The sequence below is a fragment of the Quercus lobata genome, chromosome 11, assembly GCF_001633185.2.
Source record: "Quercus lobata isolate SW786 chromosome 11, ValleyOak3.0 Primary Assembly, whole genome shotgun sequence".
NCBI lineage: Eukaryota > Viridiplantae > Streptophyta > Magnoliopsida > Fagales > Fagaceae > Quercus > Quercus lobata.
In genome coordinates this window covers 11011391-11032065 of record NC_044914.1, presented here as the reverse complement: position 1 = coordinate 11032065, position 20675 = coordinate 11011391, and the positions used below count along the sequence as shown (strand labels likewise).

At 34.7% G+C, this 20675-nt stretch overlaps 1 protein-coding gene across 1 annotated transcript; it reads left to right on the top strand.

Moving 5' to 3' along the window:
* On the top strand, positions 1–19525 carry LOC115967671. Its single transcript, XM_031086812.1, has 13 exons — positions 1–904; positions 1066–1190; positions 4018–4158; positions 6815–6945; positions 8358–8585; positions 8971–9149; positions 12847–12947; positions 14772–14927; positions 15771–15826; positions 15920–15977; positions 18062–18182; positions 18263–18373; positions 18521–19525. Exons 1-13 carry the CDS (start codon positions 895–897, stop codon positions 18637–18639), a joined length of 1536 nt encoding a protein of 511 aa, XP_030942672.1. The 5' UTR covers positions 1–894; the 3' UTR covers positions 18640–19525.
* The last annotated feature ends 1150 nt before the right edge of the window (positions 19526–20675 follow it).

Sequence of the window (20675 nt, the reverse complement as noted above, 5' to 3'; positions counted from 1 at the left end):
ATATGCTTAAATTATATTCTAAATTTTCAAATTCATCAAAACCAATTCAGTTATTAATGATGCCGAAAAAAAATCACTAGTGAGCCACACAGTCCTTGCACGCTTGAAACAGTCGGTGTGGTGCCGGCCAAATATCCTCTGAAGGTCAAGTTATAACTTTTGTCACAACTTTAGAATGCCAGAGCTGGGGTAAATTACGCGTACCTGTTTTCTTAGGGGCTTTGGGTTTTTATAGCAGTGTAGAATCAAGCTCCGAGACTTGCGTCACAAGTCTTTTCCGTATAGAGAAGATCTCCACCAATGTGCGTATATTCCAGAATCCTCCTTGTGTTAGAATTCCATTCACATTAAGACTCTATGGACTAGGGTTTATCGTGAGGCGCAAGTTGTTTCCATTTAGGGTTTCTTGGAGATCACATAATGATTAGTTGAGTGCCACGTGGCCTTTTGACCCGTCCACCTTGTGTCCGTTCACATAAGATCTATTCATATTTGACCACTTTTATTTGTGCTGTTAGGTCCATCTAAGTGGATCCGTCTCCTCCAATTTTCTCCCTCTTCAGTTATTAAAAAAAAAAAAAAAAAATCTCAAAATACCAAAACAAAAAAAAGAAGTTACATACATGCTAGGTTGGTTTAAGTCAAATAAGTTAAAAAAAATTATCAACCCAAGCCTAACCTAATCGAAGGGGTTAATTTGATGATACCCCTAATAAGAAGAGTTGAGAACGAGAGTCCCTTCAATTAATCCATTTGTTTAGTTTTGGTTCCACCGCCTCAGCAACACACGCAGGTTTTGACCGTTTTTCTCTTCACACACCTCCACCGCTTTTTACCATTCTTACCCTAAAACAACAACACAATACAGTACAGACACCCAGTTTCTCTGAAGCCATGCCACAAGGTACTCTTCCTTCTTCTTCAATTTCCTTTTACTTTGTTGGGCTTACATTTATAATTTCAATTATTCTGCTTCCTTTTTTATTTCTTGGTTGTTTTAGATTCTGGGTTTCGTTTTTGTTTTGATTTTAGTTAATGATGATGATTGTAATACAAATATGGCAGATCTTCCTGGGTTTTATTATGATAAGGAGAAGAACCGTTACTTCCCTATTAAAGGTCCAATACCCGGCTCTTCTCGTTCTTCTTCTGTAGCTACTGCACAAGAAGCAACTCCAAAGTCCACAAGGGTATGTATTCTATTTTTTTTTACATGAACAAACTAAAATTTTAATTTTGTGAGGGTGGTGTGTCTAAAAATTTGACTTTGTAAAGATGGCATGTCTAAACATTTGATTTGTTACATTTATATACTAAAAAATTGATTTTTTTTTTTACATGTATGTTAAATTCATTGTGAGACGAGGAAGCATTGCTCGTGGTGTATTGAATAATTTTCGGTGATGGTGTATAGGGTCTTTGTCTTAGAAAAGTTCTATGTGCGCTTATGTTTGATGGGTTATGCTAAGAATGTCTTGTATCTCAAATGATGTGTTTGATTTCCCAAGTTTTTCAGTGTTCTTTAGCTAAAATCTTGCACTTGTTTGATTGGTTTGATGCTTGTGGTGTCATCACATTGATGGTGCAAGTTTTAATTTTGGTGGTTTAGAAACAATCTGATTAGTGGGAATGGATGGCATACTTTGAGGCATGTTCTTTATTTGGGAGGTAAATATGTGACGTATAGACACATTAAAGTAGAGTAGTTTAGTCCCTTACAAACAATGAGACTTATTAAATTGTTCAGTATAAAATTAGGGCATATCTAATTTTTTTTTTTTATCAATGGAAATTTAAACTTGGATGAACATAGTGATTCCATCTGGAATAATACTAATGATTTATGGAAATAGTTAAGGCTGAGTTTTTGGAATCTAAGGGAGTAACCTCATAATTCAAGGCTGAAGAAGCTTTGACTTACTGGGGGCGACTTAGTGTGAGGTTGAATTGATTGCTTACGTATGATATTGACATAAAATATTTTTACTGGAATAAGTTGCAAACTTATTGAAGTTTCCAGAAACATAAACTGCATAAAAACTTTATAGTTCGATGATACTGATTTTGAACTGAGAGTGTATGGTAAGGAGAGGTTCCTACTGGCCTTGTGTGACAAGTTCAGAAGTAGGAGGACAACTTTATTAAATAACTGAAAGCATCTAGTTGGACGTGGATGGTATCTGAGGAGAGATTGCAGATGATCAAAACTGACAAGATACGATGCATAAAAGAAGGAATGCTGTATTATGTGTGCACCTATAAATTTAAGGAAAAAAACTTTGTTATTGACTGTAATGATTGTGAGGAGTTTATGGAGGAGGAACGAGAAAGTCTAAAACAAGTGATTACTGCCTTGATTTATGTTGTCAATCCTCTCCCATTTATCTAGGATTTGCTACACTTATGAGGATGGCCACTGCCCAGGTAGTTCTGTAGCATGTTATTCTTGTCATTGCAATATATTAAATAGATCAAAGGAAATAATTATGGCACAGAATGCTGGGTATGCCACAACAGAGCAGGATCAGGAATAGCATCTGCCTTATATAAGTCCTCAAATTTTGGATTATTCTTCCCTCCCTTTGTTTCTGATTGATCACCATAGGCTGATGGGACTCAGATATGGATAAGCAAGTGCTGGCTCGACGTTGTTAGGAATTTAAACTATTCCTAGATCTGTGAGAGAAAGAAAATAGAGAGAAAAATGTGCAAAGGAAAAAGATATACGTGGTTCGGCAATGTGCCGACATCCATGGAGTTGTAGTGATTTCACTATATCAAGTAGAAAAATATAGAGGTGGCAATTTAGTTTCTCAATACATCTAACCTTATTTGAAGCAACATTATATATATATATATATATATATATCCCAAAAAGCGGATTTAAAAAAAGGGCCAAAATTGATTGCTCTATGGACTAAGCCTCAGAAAATTTTTCATTTAAAATTGTAATGCTTCCAAGACGGCTCAGGTTGGCTCATAAACCAGATCGAACACAAAAACCAAGTTCTACATAGCCTAATAGGCGTAAACAAAGGAAGAGAATCAAAAAATTATAAAGCCAGTAGCAGTACTATTAAAACATGAGATAATCAAACTACACGTGTAGTTACATCATAATTTTTTCTGAAAGACATTTAATCCAAACTAGTTCAGTTAAAACCTTAAATTCAGATATACCTGGAGATCTAGGTGCGTATATGACAGAAATTCATATTAAAAAATCTAACTCGATTATGAATTTTCGCCATCTCCCTTGTCATGTTATGTTGGATGTGTTTGCTGTAAAGTTGAGGGTTAGATTATAACTTGAAAACAAAAACACTTGACATTTTTGTTCTTGGGAATCAATTTGTTTGGAGAAATGCAGCTTAATCCAGTTTTATAGCATGCACATGTATGGGCCTTTGAACCATAGCACCCCCCACAACCCCCCACCCCCACAAAAAAAAGAATTGAAAAAGAGATTGTACTTTTTCATGATAAGTATTCAAGTTGCTCATCTTTGTTACAGAGTATGTTTTTCTTGTACCTGTCAAGGTGCAGCCTAGTGCTTGGAGGCTTGGGATGAGCTATAGATCCAAACGTCTTGGGTTCAATCCGGACTAGTTGTTTCCTTGGATTACCTAATACACGGTTCTAGTGGGTGGGATTGTGTATCTATGGTTTACTTCCCAGGGGTGGGTCCAAAGGGCCCTGCCTTGGTGAGGTTCCACATCATCACAAAAAAACAAATAGAGTATGTTCTTCTTTATTGTAGGGTCAGTTTTATTGAGAAGATTATATTTTTATATAGTATTTTCTGTTTATAAATAGTACTGCTTGCTTTAAAAATGTTTATTCATGAAAAATGTTTTATATTTATACACAAGAAATTAAATTTGCATCTGAAGCTGTCCAAATTTGCAGCAGCCACTGGTTGCCATTGTTTTTTCTCTCTCTTTTGCTCTTGATTTTAGTTCTTTCTTGAATTTTGGAAAAAAAATTCTTGACTTGCTCTGACTCATTTTATCTCAGGCATTGAATTTATGTAGAACTGGATTAAGAGCTTCTAAGCTGCTTCAGGTTAGGGAGTTATATGGTAACGTTATTCCGTTCAGTAAAGGAAAGTGTAACTTCAAGGAGGAAATCCAAAGGATACAAGTATCACAACCTGTGGTATGTTGATTGAAGATAGGCTTTTAATTTGTGAAGTTATTGCTTTTCCAGCTTTAATTCTCATCTATCAACTCAGGATGTTCAAGTTAAAATCCTTTTCTGAATTTTTTTTCTTTGGGTAATAAGTGGTACTTTTTTCACCATTGGCAATGTACCAACTGCATGTTAATAGTTAAATGTGAAAGTTGTTGGAATCTTGAGTAACATATGCACATCTAAGTATAGGCCATTGCCAAATGCCAATTACATGCACATTTATATAAATTGATTTGATAATCCAATATGATTGTATCACTTGATAAAGATTAATGAGTTTACTTTACTGACATTTAGATCAGTGATTTTTTTCCTTCTTTCCTATTTTCTTTAAGCTTTTATTTTTATTTTTATTTATTTATTTTTTTATAAGTATATTTTCTTTAAGCTCTTAAAGATTTTACATTAGAAATATGTATTTTGGAACAGGCTTAATCACCACTTACCCTAGTAGGGAGGTGGTATCTCTTCCCATGGCCCTGGGGGAACAGGGGGGTTCTTAGGCTCCACCCTTGGGAAGTGAGGGATTTGCAAAGGGAAGGCTACCTCATTGTGTAGCCTGCTGTCACATTCTTTTTTTATTTTTATTTCACTATAGGAAACTATTGAAGCACAAAGCATATTAGGCTTTTGTGAAGATTTGTAAAGTTACTTTTGTGGATTTGTAGCATATGTAAACTATGCAGTGTATTTGCTTTGGCCCTGGTTTTGAACTCTAGTTTTGAGTAAAAGAAGTTCTGCTTTATTTAATATTGTGCTTGCTGGGCCTGGGCTTAAGTTTACAGCTTCTGTGGAATCATCTTTGTACTAGATAGCAAGAGTGTTATTTTTGTCTTGTCAAAACAGATTAGATATGATGTCTCATGAACTGAATTTGACTTTGCCCTTTTGGGCCCATATTTGAGTTACAAGTGATGTATGTTGTGGTGATTAAACTCTTCCATTGGTTCAGTGAAGTTAAAATCTTCACATTATCGCCAACTAATACATAACAAATTGTGTTAGAAGTTGCAAGTTAACCAAACAGGAATGTGTGGCATCACAAACCATAAAGAGTTGGGAGAGTTTAGCTGACAAAAAACAAACATCACTTCCATTTTTTCTTTTTCCTTTGCATCCTCTGAGATTACACATGAAGAATTTGGATCTCTGAATGTGTTTTACTGTTGTTGGCTCTGAAAATTACCCATAAGATTTCATTTTGTTGTTAAGCAATGGGATTGGGAACTGTATTTTATGGTTAATTAATATATCCTAGCACACATACATATTATTTGTATGATAATCCAATAGAGCCCACTGCACAAAATTACTTCCTTTGAGACAAATTGAGGTAATTGAGAGCATATGAGAAGACAATTTGTATATTGTCCTTTGATTATGTAGCAACACAACCAAAAACAAACAAAATAAACCAAACAGATAATGTATGAGCCAATGAGAAATATTAGAAATTGAACAAACTGACACCAATGGGCAAATTGAACACCATTAAATTCAACCCAGCCAACCAATGACTACTCACATTACTAATTTACCACAAATTCACCAAGTTTTTTTTTTAAAAGAAAAACAAACATACATTATCCCAAACCATTTAACAACCAATTCACTTCGATTGGGTTGCAGGGAGTCAATCTATTATATAGCAAAACAACAAACATATCACAGAATACCCAATTGCACACTCAAAGTAGCAATACATACCACATACAAAAATGATGTGAATGGGGAATTGGCAGTGGCACTGATAGATATTGACTGAAGAAATGGCTCTAGCGACTGATTTAAGTTGCATGATTATAGGTATAGGTACGGGGGTATGACATTTCTTGACAAAATAGGGGTATGACATGTCTGGGGTACAACAATTAATGAATTAATTAATATGTTTTTTAGGCATATTTTAAATATTTTTGGACATAATACGTTTAATTTAGTTTTAAAATTAAGTAACAACAATAAATTTCTTGAAAACATATCTAAAATTAATTTAAAGGCAGTAATAAATAGCAAAGAAGTGCAATGACACCTATAAAATGTTGTCTAAAGTCCAAACCAAGAGTTCAAATAAACTAAACACCTAAGTTGCACAGGTACAGGTACGGGTACAGGTACTTGGCCATTTTAACTGTGTCCATGCAACATATGAACTGATTAAGCCATAGTAGGTCAAATCATTACCCTAGAGTGACATTCTGGCAGTTTTAGGTGGAATCCAATCAGTTTGTGGTGTTCTGATGGTCTCAGAGGTGTTTCCTGGTGCAGTAGCAGTCACAGTAGAGGCTTGACTGCTGTGACACAATTGGTGGTGGCAATGGCGACTGGATTCGTCGTTGCTGTCATATCAAGGGCTAAGTTTCAGGTTTCAAAGTATGTTTGTGGTTACTGGAGTAAAGTAGCTTGGTTGGTGTGATTGCCAACAATGGATAATGCCAGAGGTGACGGAATGCCAGGTTTCATTGCACATCACTATTTTTAGGCGATGTATTAATGATGTCTTCATGAGTCATGACTCATAGTATTATCATTGTTCTAAGGTTGCAGCAGCGTGTTTCAGTAAATCGTTTCAAACTTTTATTTATTTATTTAATTTTTTTTTTTTTTTTTTACTTTACAGGTTTGGAAGTATGGTGGAACAGATAAGATTGTGAATGGTGCTTTGGAACAGATACGCATTGATGTACAGACACTTGAGGGTCAAACTGAAATGGATGTTTTATTAGCAGGCGGTGTACATGGCTCCTTGAGGTATAATTGTAGTGTGGTGCACTTGTGCCTGTGTGCTCATTCTATAATGCAAGATCTTTGGAACATTCCTTAAGAGTCAAGGTTTTGCAGTTAGCTATGGTCAATATAATAATAATTTCTGGCCTCTGGGTTCTAAGATTCTAGAAATGGAATATTTATTTGAAAAAATCATGCACTATTTTATGTTGGCAGCATTAGAAAATGAAACATTCTTTTTAAATAACTGAATGTAATGACTTGAGTAGGGCATATAAACTGTTTTTCAGGTAACTACTTGTACCATGAGGAAGGAAAAAATTGAAGTGATTTTAGTTTGGGGGATTTTAGTAGATTTGTGAATAGCATATGAACAGTGATTTTTAATTGCCCTGAAAAAAGTGGAGGGAAATGTTGTTTCCAATTTTAAGAAATTTTATATGCTAAATGCAGCTTATAATCTTTTATATCTTGTAATGTCCTAGCTATTAGCTATGTAAGCATTTTGTTTAGTGTTATCATGTGATAGATACTGAGTTCTGATTTGGGACCTAAAGCAGACACAGCTAGTTCATTTTAGATGGGTCTGTGATGTGGTGTTTAAATAATATACGGTAAGGAGTTGAAGGGACTTTGTTTTTCTTGCCCCTTCCCCCATCCAAGGTTAGGTTCAAAAATGATATCTATACTATTAGATAGTTTTTATGGAAGGTTTTACTGTATTATCAAGTGTTTCTTTTATGTTGACTTACACTAAGGAAAGTTTTCCTTATTTCATTGATAGGAAAGTTTTCCATATTTCATTGATGTTTGTAGAACCATGATAAAACATTGCAAAAAACAAAAGAAGTCATAATACACAGAATGATATTTTCATGGTGCTGATATTACCATTGACATGCTCTCCAAACATCCTAATGTCTCTTTTTCAAGGTTCTCTGTCTGTAGAGGGAATGGAGCCTTGACATATCTTTTGTACTTCTCTGCCTTTTTATGGTTCTACGTGACATTTTCCACCAATGGCCTTGATATCCAGTAGTTTCTTTGTTATGCTTCATTGTGGTATTGTGTGCTTGGCATTTTTACCCCACCATATTTCTGATACCTTGACTGTGGTACTCCAGGCTTCTGACGTGTCTCTGTTTTTATGTTTGTCATCTGCCCTTTCCCTTTTACACTGGAAATTTGTATTTTCCTGCGTTCTAAGTTACAGTTTGTGCTTCTGCAAAACAAGCATTCCAGTTTTGATTTAAGTATAGCTCACTTTTAGAAAAGGAAACATATTAATTCTCGAGTGTTACAATGATATAATTACCACTTTTCTGTATAGCGCTGCAAACTTGTTTTGGCATTTTTTAATTATAAACCTTTATATAATGTTTATACAAAATGGGTCTATTACAAGTTATTGCATATGAAGTTTGGTCCTCTCGCAGTTTTGTTGAAGTTGGAAAAGTACAACAATTTGATTACGGGGTAAAATGCATGCCAGATCAAGTGTGGCCGAAAGTTAAAGAAGACCAAGCAGAGTGTGGTAGAACTCCTGGGCATATCTGGAGACCTGTAGGATCTTTATTACAAATGCCATCAAACATATCTTGTATAAAAATTTTTGAAAAGCACTCTCCCTCAATGGATGATGGTTCAAATGTCCAGGATGCAATGTATCCTTTCATAATCTCAAATTTTGGTACTCTTTTTTCATGTTGCATCTTATATTGCTATCTTAGTTGAGCTTGTAGGAAGAAATAAGTGGTTCTCTTTTTATAATCCTTTATGAAATGGTTTAAAGGCATCTTTTGGAGCAATGGACAGTTATGTAGTCCATATGGAATTCATGCAACCAGATCTTTTGTGGAGCCTGCTATTGGATTTTCAACTATGTATGTTCTTGATTCACAGCTTGTATAGTTTATGTGGTGAAGTTCACTTTTGGCATACCTTCCATGCTCATGATCCCTATTATATTCTTGGTGAAACAATCTTCATTATATTTCTGAAATGGGAAATCAGTTTTTGCATTTGCAATGCCTTGACATTGGAAAACAGTACAAGTACTTTGGGATCAGAGACATCTGGTGGATCTCTCTATATTGTTAAGCTCATTGAACCGTTAGATCTCAATTCAAGTATTTCAAGCATAAGTCAAAGAATACATGAGGTCGCTACTTTCAATTGCACCATCTGGACTGCTGATTACAATTTTAATAGGAGTCGAGCAGTGATTGGCAAGTCTCTCTCTCTCTCTCTCTCTCTCTCTCTCTCAATGAGAGATTAATTCTAAATTTAGCTTCGCATTCTCTTCTTCTTGGACCTAAGTTCATATACCTCAAGCTATAGTGGTTTTTCAGATTCTTGTGTTTTTCTTGTGCATAAATATACTAGCCTTGTACCCAAATAGTGCAAAAGAACTGTAGTGTCCATTTCATTAAACATTTTTGGTATAGTAAAAGAATAAAAATAAAAAATAGGTTGTATAAATTAATTCTTTTTATTCGCTATAAATTAAAGACACAACATAACAATATTATTATTGAAATTTTCTTGCATGCCAGCTCATTAGGTAATATTTCATGGACTTAGAATCATAGATCTTATCCTCTCACATCAGCACATATAGCTTGAAACAAAGACTCCTCATTTATATAATATTCTCAATTTATATGATGCTCTCAATAGATTCTATAACTAATTAGAAAAACATGAAAATATTCAATATGAACATAAAAAGTTTAAATAATATAGGTATAAGAATCAACTTACTTTTTTATATCTTGAGTTCTATTCCCCTAATATTTTGTAACCATTCAAATCTAGGTATATGGAGTAAAATAAGAGAAAATCTGAAAATAAAAAGTTGGGTATCAATACTGTCATTATGATTGAGTCATTTATTCAAAATGTTTAATTTGTAAATACATCTCAAATTTCTTGGAGAGCATGATCAATATATATATTTTTAAAAAACCAATAATGTTAAGGATAAGTAAACCAATTTGATTGTTAGAGTAAAGCAACAAACACATTTTTAGATATTAAAAATTAGTTCATTAGCAACGAATCATGAAGATCACCAATTTATAATTTTAAAAAAAGGAATCACAAAGATTAACCTAATATTTGGAATCCTATATTGGAAAAAATTAGTCGGAAGTTGGCCGGGTGGAAAAAGTTGTATTTGTCAAAAGGTGGTAGACTGACGCTGATTAAGAGTACGCTTTCCAACCTTCCTACTTACTATTTATCCCTTTTTACCATCCCTTCGCATGTGGCTAATAAGATTGAGAAGATTTAGAGGGACTTCTTGTGGGGTGATTCCAAGCTTCATTTGGTGGGGTGGGATAAGGTGTGTGCTCCTAAGGCTAATGGTGGTTTGGGAATAAGGAAGTTAACTACGTTTAACAAAGCTTTACTAGGAAAATGGCTATGGCGGTTTGGGGTTGAGGAGACTCGTCTTTGGAGGAGGGTGGTGGCTCTGAAGTTTGGGGAAGAGTGGGGGGATTGGTCTTCCAAATTGGGTAGGGGTGTTCATGGGTGTGGTTTATGGAGAAGTATCCGAAAAGGTTGGGAGGTGTTTAGCAAACACATCCGGTTTAAGGTAGGGGTGAGGGATAGAGTGAAGCTTTGGACGGACTAGTGGTGTGGGGACTCACCACTCCATCTATCTTTCCCGGTAGTGTACGGGATTGCTTCTAATAGAGAGGCTTCGGTGGCCTTGTCTCTTGAACGTTTGGGGACCGAGGCTCGGAGAAGTTGGAAGGTTCTTTTACTTAGAAATCCAAATGATTGGGAGACGGGTGTGGTGGATGATTTCCTTCAAACCCTGGGTTCTAACTTACCTCAATCTGAGCAAGGAGACCGCATGATTTGGAAATTGTCGAAGAAAGGGGTTTTTGACATCCGCTCTTTCTACAATAAGCTCCGAAGCTCCCTGCCTATTACCTTTCCTTGGAAAGGTATTTGGAAGGCTAAGGCTCCTACTCACACCTCCTTCTTTGTTTGGATTGCGGCTTGGGAGAAGATTCTTACAGGGGATATTTTGTGGTGTAGAGGATTCGATTTTGTTGATTGGTGCATTTTGTGCCGTTGTAATGGGGAGTCGGCGAATCATTTGCTTCTCCATTGTGACAAAGCTTATCTGTTGTGGAGCTTGGTTTTTAGATCCTTTGGGATTTCTTGGGTCTTACCAAGATCGGTTGCAGATATGCTTTTCGGTTGGTGGAATTGGTTTGGAAAGCACTCTTCTGGCGTTTGGAATCTAGCTCCGTTGTGCCTAATGTGGTGTATTTGGAGGGAGCGTAATTGGCGTACTTTTGAGGATAGGGACAAGTCTGATGACCAGTTGCTCGCTTACTTTAGTGGCTCTCTTTTTGATTGGTCTAGGGTTTGGGGACTTACCTCTAGTGATTCTATCCCTATGTTCCTTTGTTCTCTTCTCTGTAATTAATTTGCTCTTTGTTGTCTCTGTTTGTTTTCTTCTTTTTTTTCTTTTTCTTCTCTCTTTTTGTTTGTTTCCTTCTCTGTATTCTCTGTTCTGCCTTGTGTTTTCATGAGGTAGCTTTTAATATATATCTTTCTTATCAAAAAAATAAACCTACTCAAACCATAAAATGAGTCAAAGATAGAAAATATTAAAAAGAGAGAAAAATCATAGTCGAAAGAAAAATGCAATGGTATAACAATAATATGAATTTTTACTCCAAAGACATCGTTCATGAAACCAAATGCTAAATTTGAGATAATATCCAATCCAATTATAATTTATTTTCTAAATTATTATTCTCTAGGTATAACATGAATCTTTAAATAAGAAAATGAAGATTAAATGAATGAAGAAAATTAGATTTTTTTTTTTTTTTGGAACTTTATTAAATCAAGGTTACAACCATCAAAACAACTCTTTAAATAATAACCATTAATCATCATCATATCACCCCCTCATTTTTAAGAAAATGAAGATCTGCAAGACCTACAGTGTTGAAATTTTTTACTGCTGTATTTCATATTGTATCCAACTACATCCATTTTTTATATCTCTGAATATTTCAGAGTCAAGGATCTGCCAATGCCAAATTTACACATCCTGAATTTTAGCTTCTTCTAATCAGTGTTTTATTTCCAGCAATGACCAGCTGGGAATTAGCAACCATGTTCTAAAGTTTTAAGAATTATACAAACAGATGGTTATGGAAAAGCATGTTGAAAGAATGTAATTTCTTGAGAGCACACTAAATATGCAATCCTAGATATGAGAATGTAAGATAACTTTGATTTATCATCAATGCAAGGCTAAGATATTGAATTTCATTTCACATAGTACCCTTATATTAGAAAGAAATATACCTGTTTTTCGTTACCTTATGTTGAAATTTTAGTTCAATGGTACTTGCAAAGACTTTCTCTGCTAATTTGTAGATTTGTTATGAAGAAGGGGATTTTGAGATCAGGGTTATAAATCTCGGCATCTTGGAATGCTTAAACATGAAATTTAGGGAATATAACGGCAAGAAAAAAATACGTAAGAATAGAAGTCTTTTAATTGTAGGACTCTAGAATTGTGCAAATTTAATGGAACAAAATAAAATTCTTTAGTTGTAGGACTGTGGAGGAATAAAATCTTGTAGTCATAGAACTACAAATTTGTGAAAAGTTAGATATGCCACTTGGTGTAATGTTAGACTCTCTAGGGCTTTTCAAAATTGAACATTTTTTCAGCTTCTGATTTTATATATTAGATTATATTATTAGGTCAAACTCTTGACATCTAATTATAAATATTTTGTTTTATTTCCTTCTATGCAGTAGCAATTGATTCAACTTGTTATGTAATAATTCATTTTCATGTCATGTAATACAAATTGGTATCTTTTTATTTTTGGGGAGGCGGGTGTTGTTACAGGAACTAATAGGGGTTGGTTGTTACAGGTACTAATTTGGGAGCTGCTCTAGTGGATTTGGAAACCGGAATGGCATCATGGGTGTGTCGTAGTAAAAGTGATGTTTTCGCACAACAAATTGTTCATTCGGTAATGTATGAATCATTTGAGGTTCATTGGATAGGCGTTTGATTTCTTTGAGTACATCATACACATATGTTGATGCCAGACAGTATCGAAAATGAAGATAAAAATGGAAATTGAATGAAATATAAAGGATAGACCTAAGAATCAACACTTAGGTTTGCTTATAATCAGTTTCAAGCAGAAAAACTTAGGAATCAGCACCCAAGTGGCTAGGATTCATCATCCAGCAATTGGAAAATTTTCAATACAAAACTTCATTCATCAAGGTCCGCCTTGCATGTTTATTAAAGCCTTTTTAAATAAGCCTTCAATGAGCACATCAATAAGGAAAATAGTTCAAAAAAAAAAAAAAACATAATCCTGCAAAATCTTCAATTAAAATAAAATTTATCAATGAAATATCAAAATTAGTGCTAATCTTGTTGCATCTTGGTGTCTGCACCATATGTTCAATAATCTAAAATCGAGATTTTTCTCTCTAACTTAGTGGTGATTCCAAGTAGCCTTTGGTGGCGAAGCCTGGGCTTTCAAAGAGCTCCATGTGGTGAAGCCTAGGGTTTTTCTGTTTCTCCTTTCATTTTCCTTACTTTTACAATCATATGTTGCATCACAACTGACTTCACATTTATTTTTAATTTTTAATTTTTTAATAGTGCAACATTCTAGCCAAAGAAATGCTCTCCTACAATTTAACAAATATTAATGTATGTATCTATTTATGAGTGAGTGAGTTGACATATTTGCTTAGTGGCGAGATATATGTTAAAGGAACAAATTCTGGGTTCTTAGATAATATAACCTAGAAGTAACGTTTTAAAAACTGACCCGATTGTTAAACCAGAGAAGAGAGGTCAAGGTTCAAATGTCATAGAAGTGCTAATCACATTTGTGCTATACCTCAAAAGACTAGTCACAACTGGAGCTCATCGTAATCTCTTATATAGCCTAGATATGTGTGTAAGTATTTATGTTTGTGTGAGAGTGAGTTCTCGTGTTTGCTTAGTGGAAAATTAAATGTCTAAGGAGTAAGTTCTAGGTTCTTAGACAATGTAACCTAGAAGTAATGTTTCAAAAACCAACTTGATTTTAAAACGAAAGGGACTGCCATTTGGGGGGGGGGGTAGGAGATCAAGGTTCAATTGTGATAACTTGGTAAGTGTTAATCTTATTTACTCTATAGTTCAAAACATCAGCCATAACTAGAACTCTTAATTGGTTATATAGCCTAGATCGACTTAGTATACTCATGATGTAGGACTCAGTACACATCTGCACAACACACACTCGCATTCAGGATATCATAATCTTCCCTATTCAAAGCCTTGACTTTCTTTTAAGGGCCCATATGGTGCTCCAATTCAAAAGTCATATGGCAATATCTGATTGACTTTGATACCATTTGTTATAATACAATTGCTAGTCGCATTTGTGTCATTCCTCTTAAGAACTATACACATTTGGGGCTCCCCATAATTGCTTATATAACTTGAATCACTTGTATGATCCAAATTGATCTCATCCTAGTAAGTACCCGATATGGGACTCAACACATGCCTACACGACACTCATAATGCAATCTATATAACCCACACAATCTTGGATATCACATAAAAGGTTCAACAGAATTCAACTGTGACATTAATATGGTGTAATATATATAAGTGAATATTAATATTTCCTTTTGGTTATAGATATTAGATTTTATGATAAAATAAAATATAGTGAGTGACAATGAGGTAGAAATTTTCTTTTCATTTTTTTGAAAAAATTAATTTTCTTTTTATGGGGATATTCTTTAATTTGATCTATTTTGTTTGTTTGTTGTAGGGAAATTCTATTTTATGCGGACTAAGGAATGGGGCAATTGTGACAGTGGATGTTCGTGACAAACGGGAAAGCAGTTCTGCTAGATTTATTAGACATAGAATACCTTGCTCACCCTTGGATAAAACTGTTGGAGACTCTAGTAGACAATGGTTTAAAGTATGAGTTTCTTCTAGGAACTAATTTCATTTTTACGTGTGTACTTTTATGTTAGCATTTTGAGAGCTGGAAACTCTATCACCAGTGATTTACTCTTTTTCACCCTAAACTATGTGATTAGTTCATGTCTCCACTTTTAAATTTTTGTTTCTGTCACATATAACCTTAAGTTTTACATGTTTATTACGTTATCACAGAAAAGTAAAAGAAAAGTGAGCACATGGCTTGTGCCTAGTGATAATTTGATAAGCACATGTCTTGTGGTAATGTTATAAATACATGGATTTTAAAGTTAATTATAATGGAAATTGAAGAAATTTTAATGGTAGGGGGACATTACAATTAACTCTATAGTTTAGGAGTTGATTGCATAAATTTGAAGTTTAGGCGGGCCATTGCAACTGATATCATAGTTTAAGATGGCAAATTGCTATTTTGGTGTGTGTATTTATTATAGTGAAATGTTATTGATTTTACTAAGACCTCTACTCTGTAACTAGACCATTTTTTCAGTCTTAAAGCACACTGAAATATGTGATGTTATCACAACTTTTCATACTCTGACTTGAGACAACAAGTTCTTCTTCTCTATATTTGTAGTTTAATTTTTGTCATTCAGATTGATGAGGAGCTAACTGGAAAAAACTTTGGGAAATGCATTGATTTTGTATTATGTGATTGTTAGGTTTATGCATACTTTTTCATTCTTTATTTTTCATCTGTTCTGAAATTTTTTTTTCCTGAAAATTCTATACTCATATGAACTGTTACCCTGAGTGCCTTGTTTGAAGCTCCTTTTTACATAAAAAGTTGGATAATATATTTCGATCTCTTGTTGTGCAGCTTTCTGGAAACATATATCCTTCATGTACTGTTAAAATGCCTTCATCTATTTCTTGGTTAGTGTGCTACAGCTCTAATCGAATTTTGTTTCTTCAGTTTTAACATTTTTTACTGTGTTTATGATTCTCTCTCTGTTTTTGGAACTCTAGTTTGGTATCACTTCAATTCGATGACAACTATTTCTTGGCAAGCTCCATGGATGGATCGGTTAGTGTTCACTTCCATGTTAACTCTTTTTAGGATACTTAGGGCTTGTTTGGTTTGGCCATGACTCAGTTTTCATAACTCAATACTCATAACTAAGAACTCAAACTCAAAACCTATAACTCATAAGTCATAACCCAAACCTCACTCTACCTCAAAAACTCCAAAATTCTTGTTTGGTCACATAACTCACCTTTTGCCATCATAACTCATATTTTAGAAACTGAAAACACCAAAATTCTGTTTTCAGTTTCCATCATCCATCACTCAAATTTTTGAGTTTTGAGTGATGGAAACATCACCCAAAAACCCAGCCAAACAAGATTTTTTCGGTGGGACCCATGCGTTTTGGAAACTCAGTGATGAAAACTGAGTGATATCACTCAAAATCATGGTGATCCAAACAAGCCCTTATTTACTTAACATTTTCCTGCATGGAATGTAAAAATAAATTTTGAATTGGTCTTATCTTATTAGAGTACCAGTATTCAAGCGCGTGATGCATGTACATCATGATGTCAATTAAAGTGCGGATATATGAAATGGATACTACTAATCTCCGAGTGTAACTCAACTCAACTAAGCTTTGATCCCAGCTCATTGTGATCATCACCATAAATCCTTTTTCAATTCATTGGTTTGGCCACATGTATCTTTTTGCTATTCTGTGTTATGTATGGCCAAAACTACTAATTTCCCTGTTTTAAAAGAATACCCACAATAGATTTGAGAAAGAACTTAAAGAAACGGGGGGAAAGGGGCCGCCGCGGGGGGGGGGGGGGGGGGGTGTATTGAGGGTTGGTATTAAACAGAGAGCTGTTCTTTTTTTCCAAAATTCTAGAGACAACCATTCCCTCCCTCTGCCCCCATGCCCTCCTCCCTCCCCTTGGGAGGACTTATTCAAATGCTGTAATGGACAGAGGGATTCGTTTTCAGTAATGGAAGGATGAATATGTTCTCCAGATCTCTGTTCTGGTTCCTGTGCCATTTTCACACTATACCCTTTTTTCAGTAATTACAAGTGACATTGGTTATTCTGTGAAATGATTATACACTGCTAGATGCCATTGCTGTTTTCTAAACTAATCCATTTGCCTATTGCCTTTTCCTTCTCCTCATAAAATATATAATGAGCATAGAAATTGCATCATTTTTTAAACCCTTTTTGAAGTGGATCTATTCATTATAGAGTAACTAAATTTTATGTTGGCTGTCAACCTATTGCAACCCTCCTTTCTGAAGTAAGTTGGATTATCTCTATTAGTCTCATGTCTTTTGATGAAGCACATTGTTAAAATGCAAAAGTATTATGGAAAATAAATAGAAGATTAAAATGAAATGATGGAATATATTAAGTTATTAACGTGGTTCGACTCCAAGCATCAACATCCACAACACAAAATCCCAAAAAGTCTCTTCTTTCTCATTCACTTGGATCAATAACTAGCACAGTGGACCTCATATAAATAACGGCATTTACAAAATTGGAAAATAGGTCAATCCCAAACAACCCCTTGATTTTGTCTTCATGGTGCGGTAAGTAAATCTTACTTTCTAACACACATTGTTGTTCCAGCTGCCAGCTTAAAATAATGTTGATCTTCTAGTCCTTGAAATGATTTTTACACTCAGTTTAAACCTTGTGTTATGGTTGGCCCAACCAAAAATAGAGAGAGAGAGAGAGAGAGAGCAGTTTATTACTTAGCTAACTACTTTAGCTAAGTCAGCAACGTCATTTAAGTCAAGGTGCAGCAGCAGCAATGCAGCTTGTCCGGTACTTGTATGATTATATTACTTGAGATTGTAATCCTAATATGTGACAAGAAGAATACTACATCTTAGTTAATATTGTAGCTGATTAGTAGTTAGGATAGCTGCAGCTACTGATCAGGCAGTTAGTATAGGTGTTAGTATTAACTTTGCTGTAACAGAATCTGTTAGGGCTGACGACAAAAGTAAGTCTCTTGCAGAGTTGAAAGCCTTTCATAGTTCTCTAATCAACTTCAAACAGCCCAAACACTTCGCATTTCTCTGATTTTCTTGCATCAGAGAGAGATTTTCATGCCTGTTCTTTTATTCTTTTCCAGGTAAAACTATATGATCATCGGCTAATACAGAGAGGCGCTGTACAATCTTATGAAGGGCATGTTAATTCCCATACACGTATACAGCTTGGAGTTGATCCATCTGAGAAATTTGTTATGTCAGGTAAATATATTTTGAGTGCTTGCATTTAGTTTTGTGAGTCTCAGAAAATTCAAGCTTTTCTGACATTGTTTTTCTATTAGGTGGAGAGGACTGCAACTTGCGGCTCTGGAGTATCAAGTCTGGTGAATTGCTTTTCGAGGATAAATTCTCTGATTCAGTCCTCTCAACTGTGTGCTGGCATAGAGCTGAAAGTATCAGGATTCTTCCATCTCTCGTTCTATTATTTATATATATATTTTTTTTACAGTTTATATGGATATGTTATATAGGTAATAATGCTTGATATATATTTTATATATATCCAATTTATAGACTAACTGTATTCAACTCCTGTGTAGGACCAATGAGAGTGGGGGATGAAAGGAAAAGCTATAAAGAGTATTTATATCAGCAGAGTTATGGTTTAGGGACATGGCTTGGATCTCATGAAGGACTGTTTTACATGCACTGGCCTTGAACTTATTGTGAAACGATAATATCAGTATTAAGTGCTGGTGGTGAAACTATGTTTCTGAAAACTGCTTCCCCTCAAACATGCAAAGCACTATATTGCCTTTGATATGGATGACACAGCGATGACAATGCCAACATAGGGCCTTTCTGTTCTAAGTCACAAGCCAATGCCATATACTGGTGCTAAGAGACAGCTGTGAAGGTAACCAGCAGCAAAAGAGTAATGATCTTGCCCTTGTCAACTGAGTTATTCTTGCAAGGGCCGCATGATGTTGTCAAATTGAAATGGTTGTAAATGGCTGAAATATCTTTCCAATATCCTCTGTCATGCTCTTCGACTTCCACATTCAGTATAAGGTAGTTCTTTGCTAGTGAGCCCGGAAACTATTGTTATTAGTGTTCAAAACTTCTAATTCTAAACTCTAAGCAATATGGCAAATCCTTTCATTTCATCCTTAAGAAAGATGGATGGGTATTTCTGTTATCTATAGTGGAAAGGGGGACTGTGTTGCTTCCAGTGTATTATCTCAAACTTTCTTGACCAAATTCAGGGCGGTTAGCAAGCCTAGTTGTCTGAAAGCAGTCTGATTGGGCTCTAGCATGATATGTGAATAGTTCTATCATATGATTTGCACCTTGATACTGTTCTTTTTGGTTAAGACATCTTGATACTGCTTGGTGAACAAAATGTGACACCTTTTCCCCTGCTGAATATGAGTTTGAATACAATCCATTTTGTATGGGTGACATTGGTAATTGTCTATTCAGCCAAAAAGAAAAAGGTGATTGTTTGTGTTACATTGCTTGTCTATATGTAAATGCCCTTTATTAGACTTTGGCACCTAGCAAGTGAAAACATGATGAGTAATCTGATTTGCTTAATTGCATGTGATGAAGACTTATTACTGTATGAGTAATGAGTGGAATGAAGCTAGATTTTAAGCTGACGGAGTATGATTTAAAGGTTGATAGTGTATCTGTTAAGGCTGTGAAAAATATCATGATGATAAAGCCGAGTTAAGTTAATCCTAGTGGTGACAGGGAAGGATGAATACTGTGATTTCCAAAAATATTGGACTTTGCAACTTATATATATATATATATATGTTATTTTGAATTAAACCTGATTCTGAAGTAGAAAACAGTGAGCACTAAAAAATAAAAAATAAAGTAAGAAAAAAGGGCTGAAAGTTTGCATGAGGGATTCCGAGATGGGATTTAATTCAAAGTTGTAATTTGGAAATTTTCAATATTGATTTTTTTTTTTCTTTTGGTTAACAATAATGTTGTGTTTAGATGATGAATTTAGAGGTGGAATTTTGAACTTAGGATTTTCAAGCATTCAAATCTTAAATTCAATTTCCATGAGGTAAAGTATCATTTACCAAGTTTATCAATAGTTGTCGTCTAGGATTGTCATCACCACTGTCACCTTCATTGTCAATGCAGTTGCGAACACATACAATCTACATTATTACCATCATCACCATCATTGTCACTATTATCCTCTCTATAATGACTGTTGTCTTTACCATTGCCATTTTTGTTATTGTCAATGTTGCCACCACTACTATTGTAGTTGTTGTGGTCCCCATCACTGCCATTGTCACCACTTTTACAACCACCACCATCTACTAGATTGTTTCTGTTGGCACCACTTCATTGACACTGTTACCACTTTTACAACCGCCATCATCTACTAAATTGTCGCTACAAGCATCACCTCCATGCCGTTACTTTTGCCACAATTAATATAATGATGCTATACTGATATTATCACCAAGTTATTGTTACCTTCATTACTGTAAAAATTTTACTCATTATAATATTTTAATTTCTTAATTTTAAGATGTACTCATACAAATTTGATGTTGATTTTTTAACAACCTTATTAATTATGTTAAATAAATAACTAATTTCCGCTGATGATGATTTTTAACCTCAAAAAAAAAAAAAACACCAATGCGCCAAATAGTCACAAACAAGTTCATGTATTCAAACAACCCTAAATATCTTCACCCATCCTCCTCCACCCTCCTA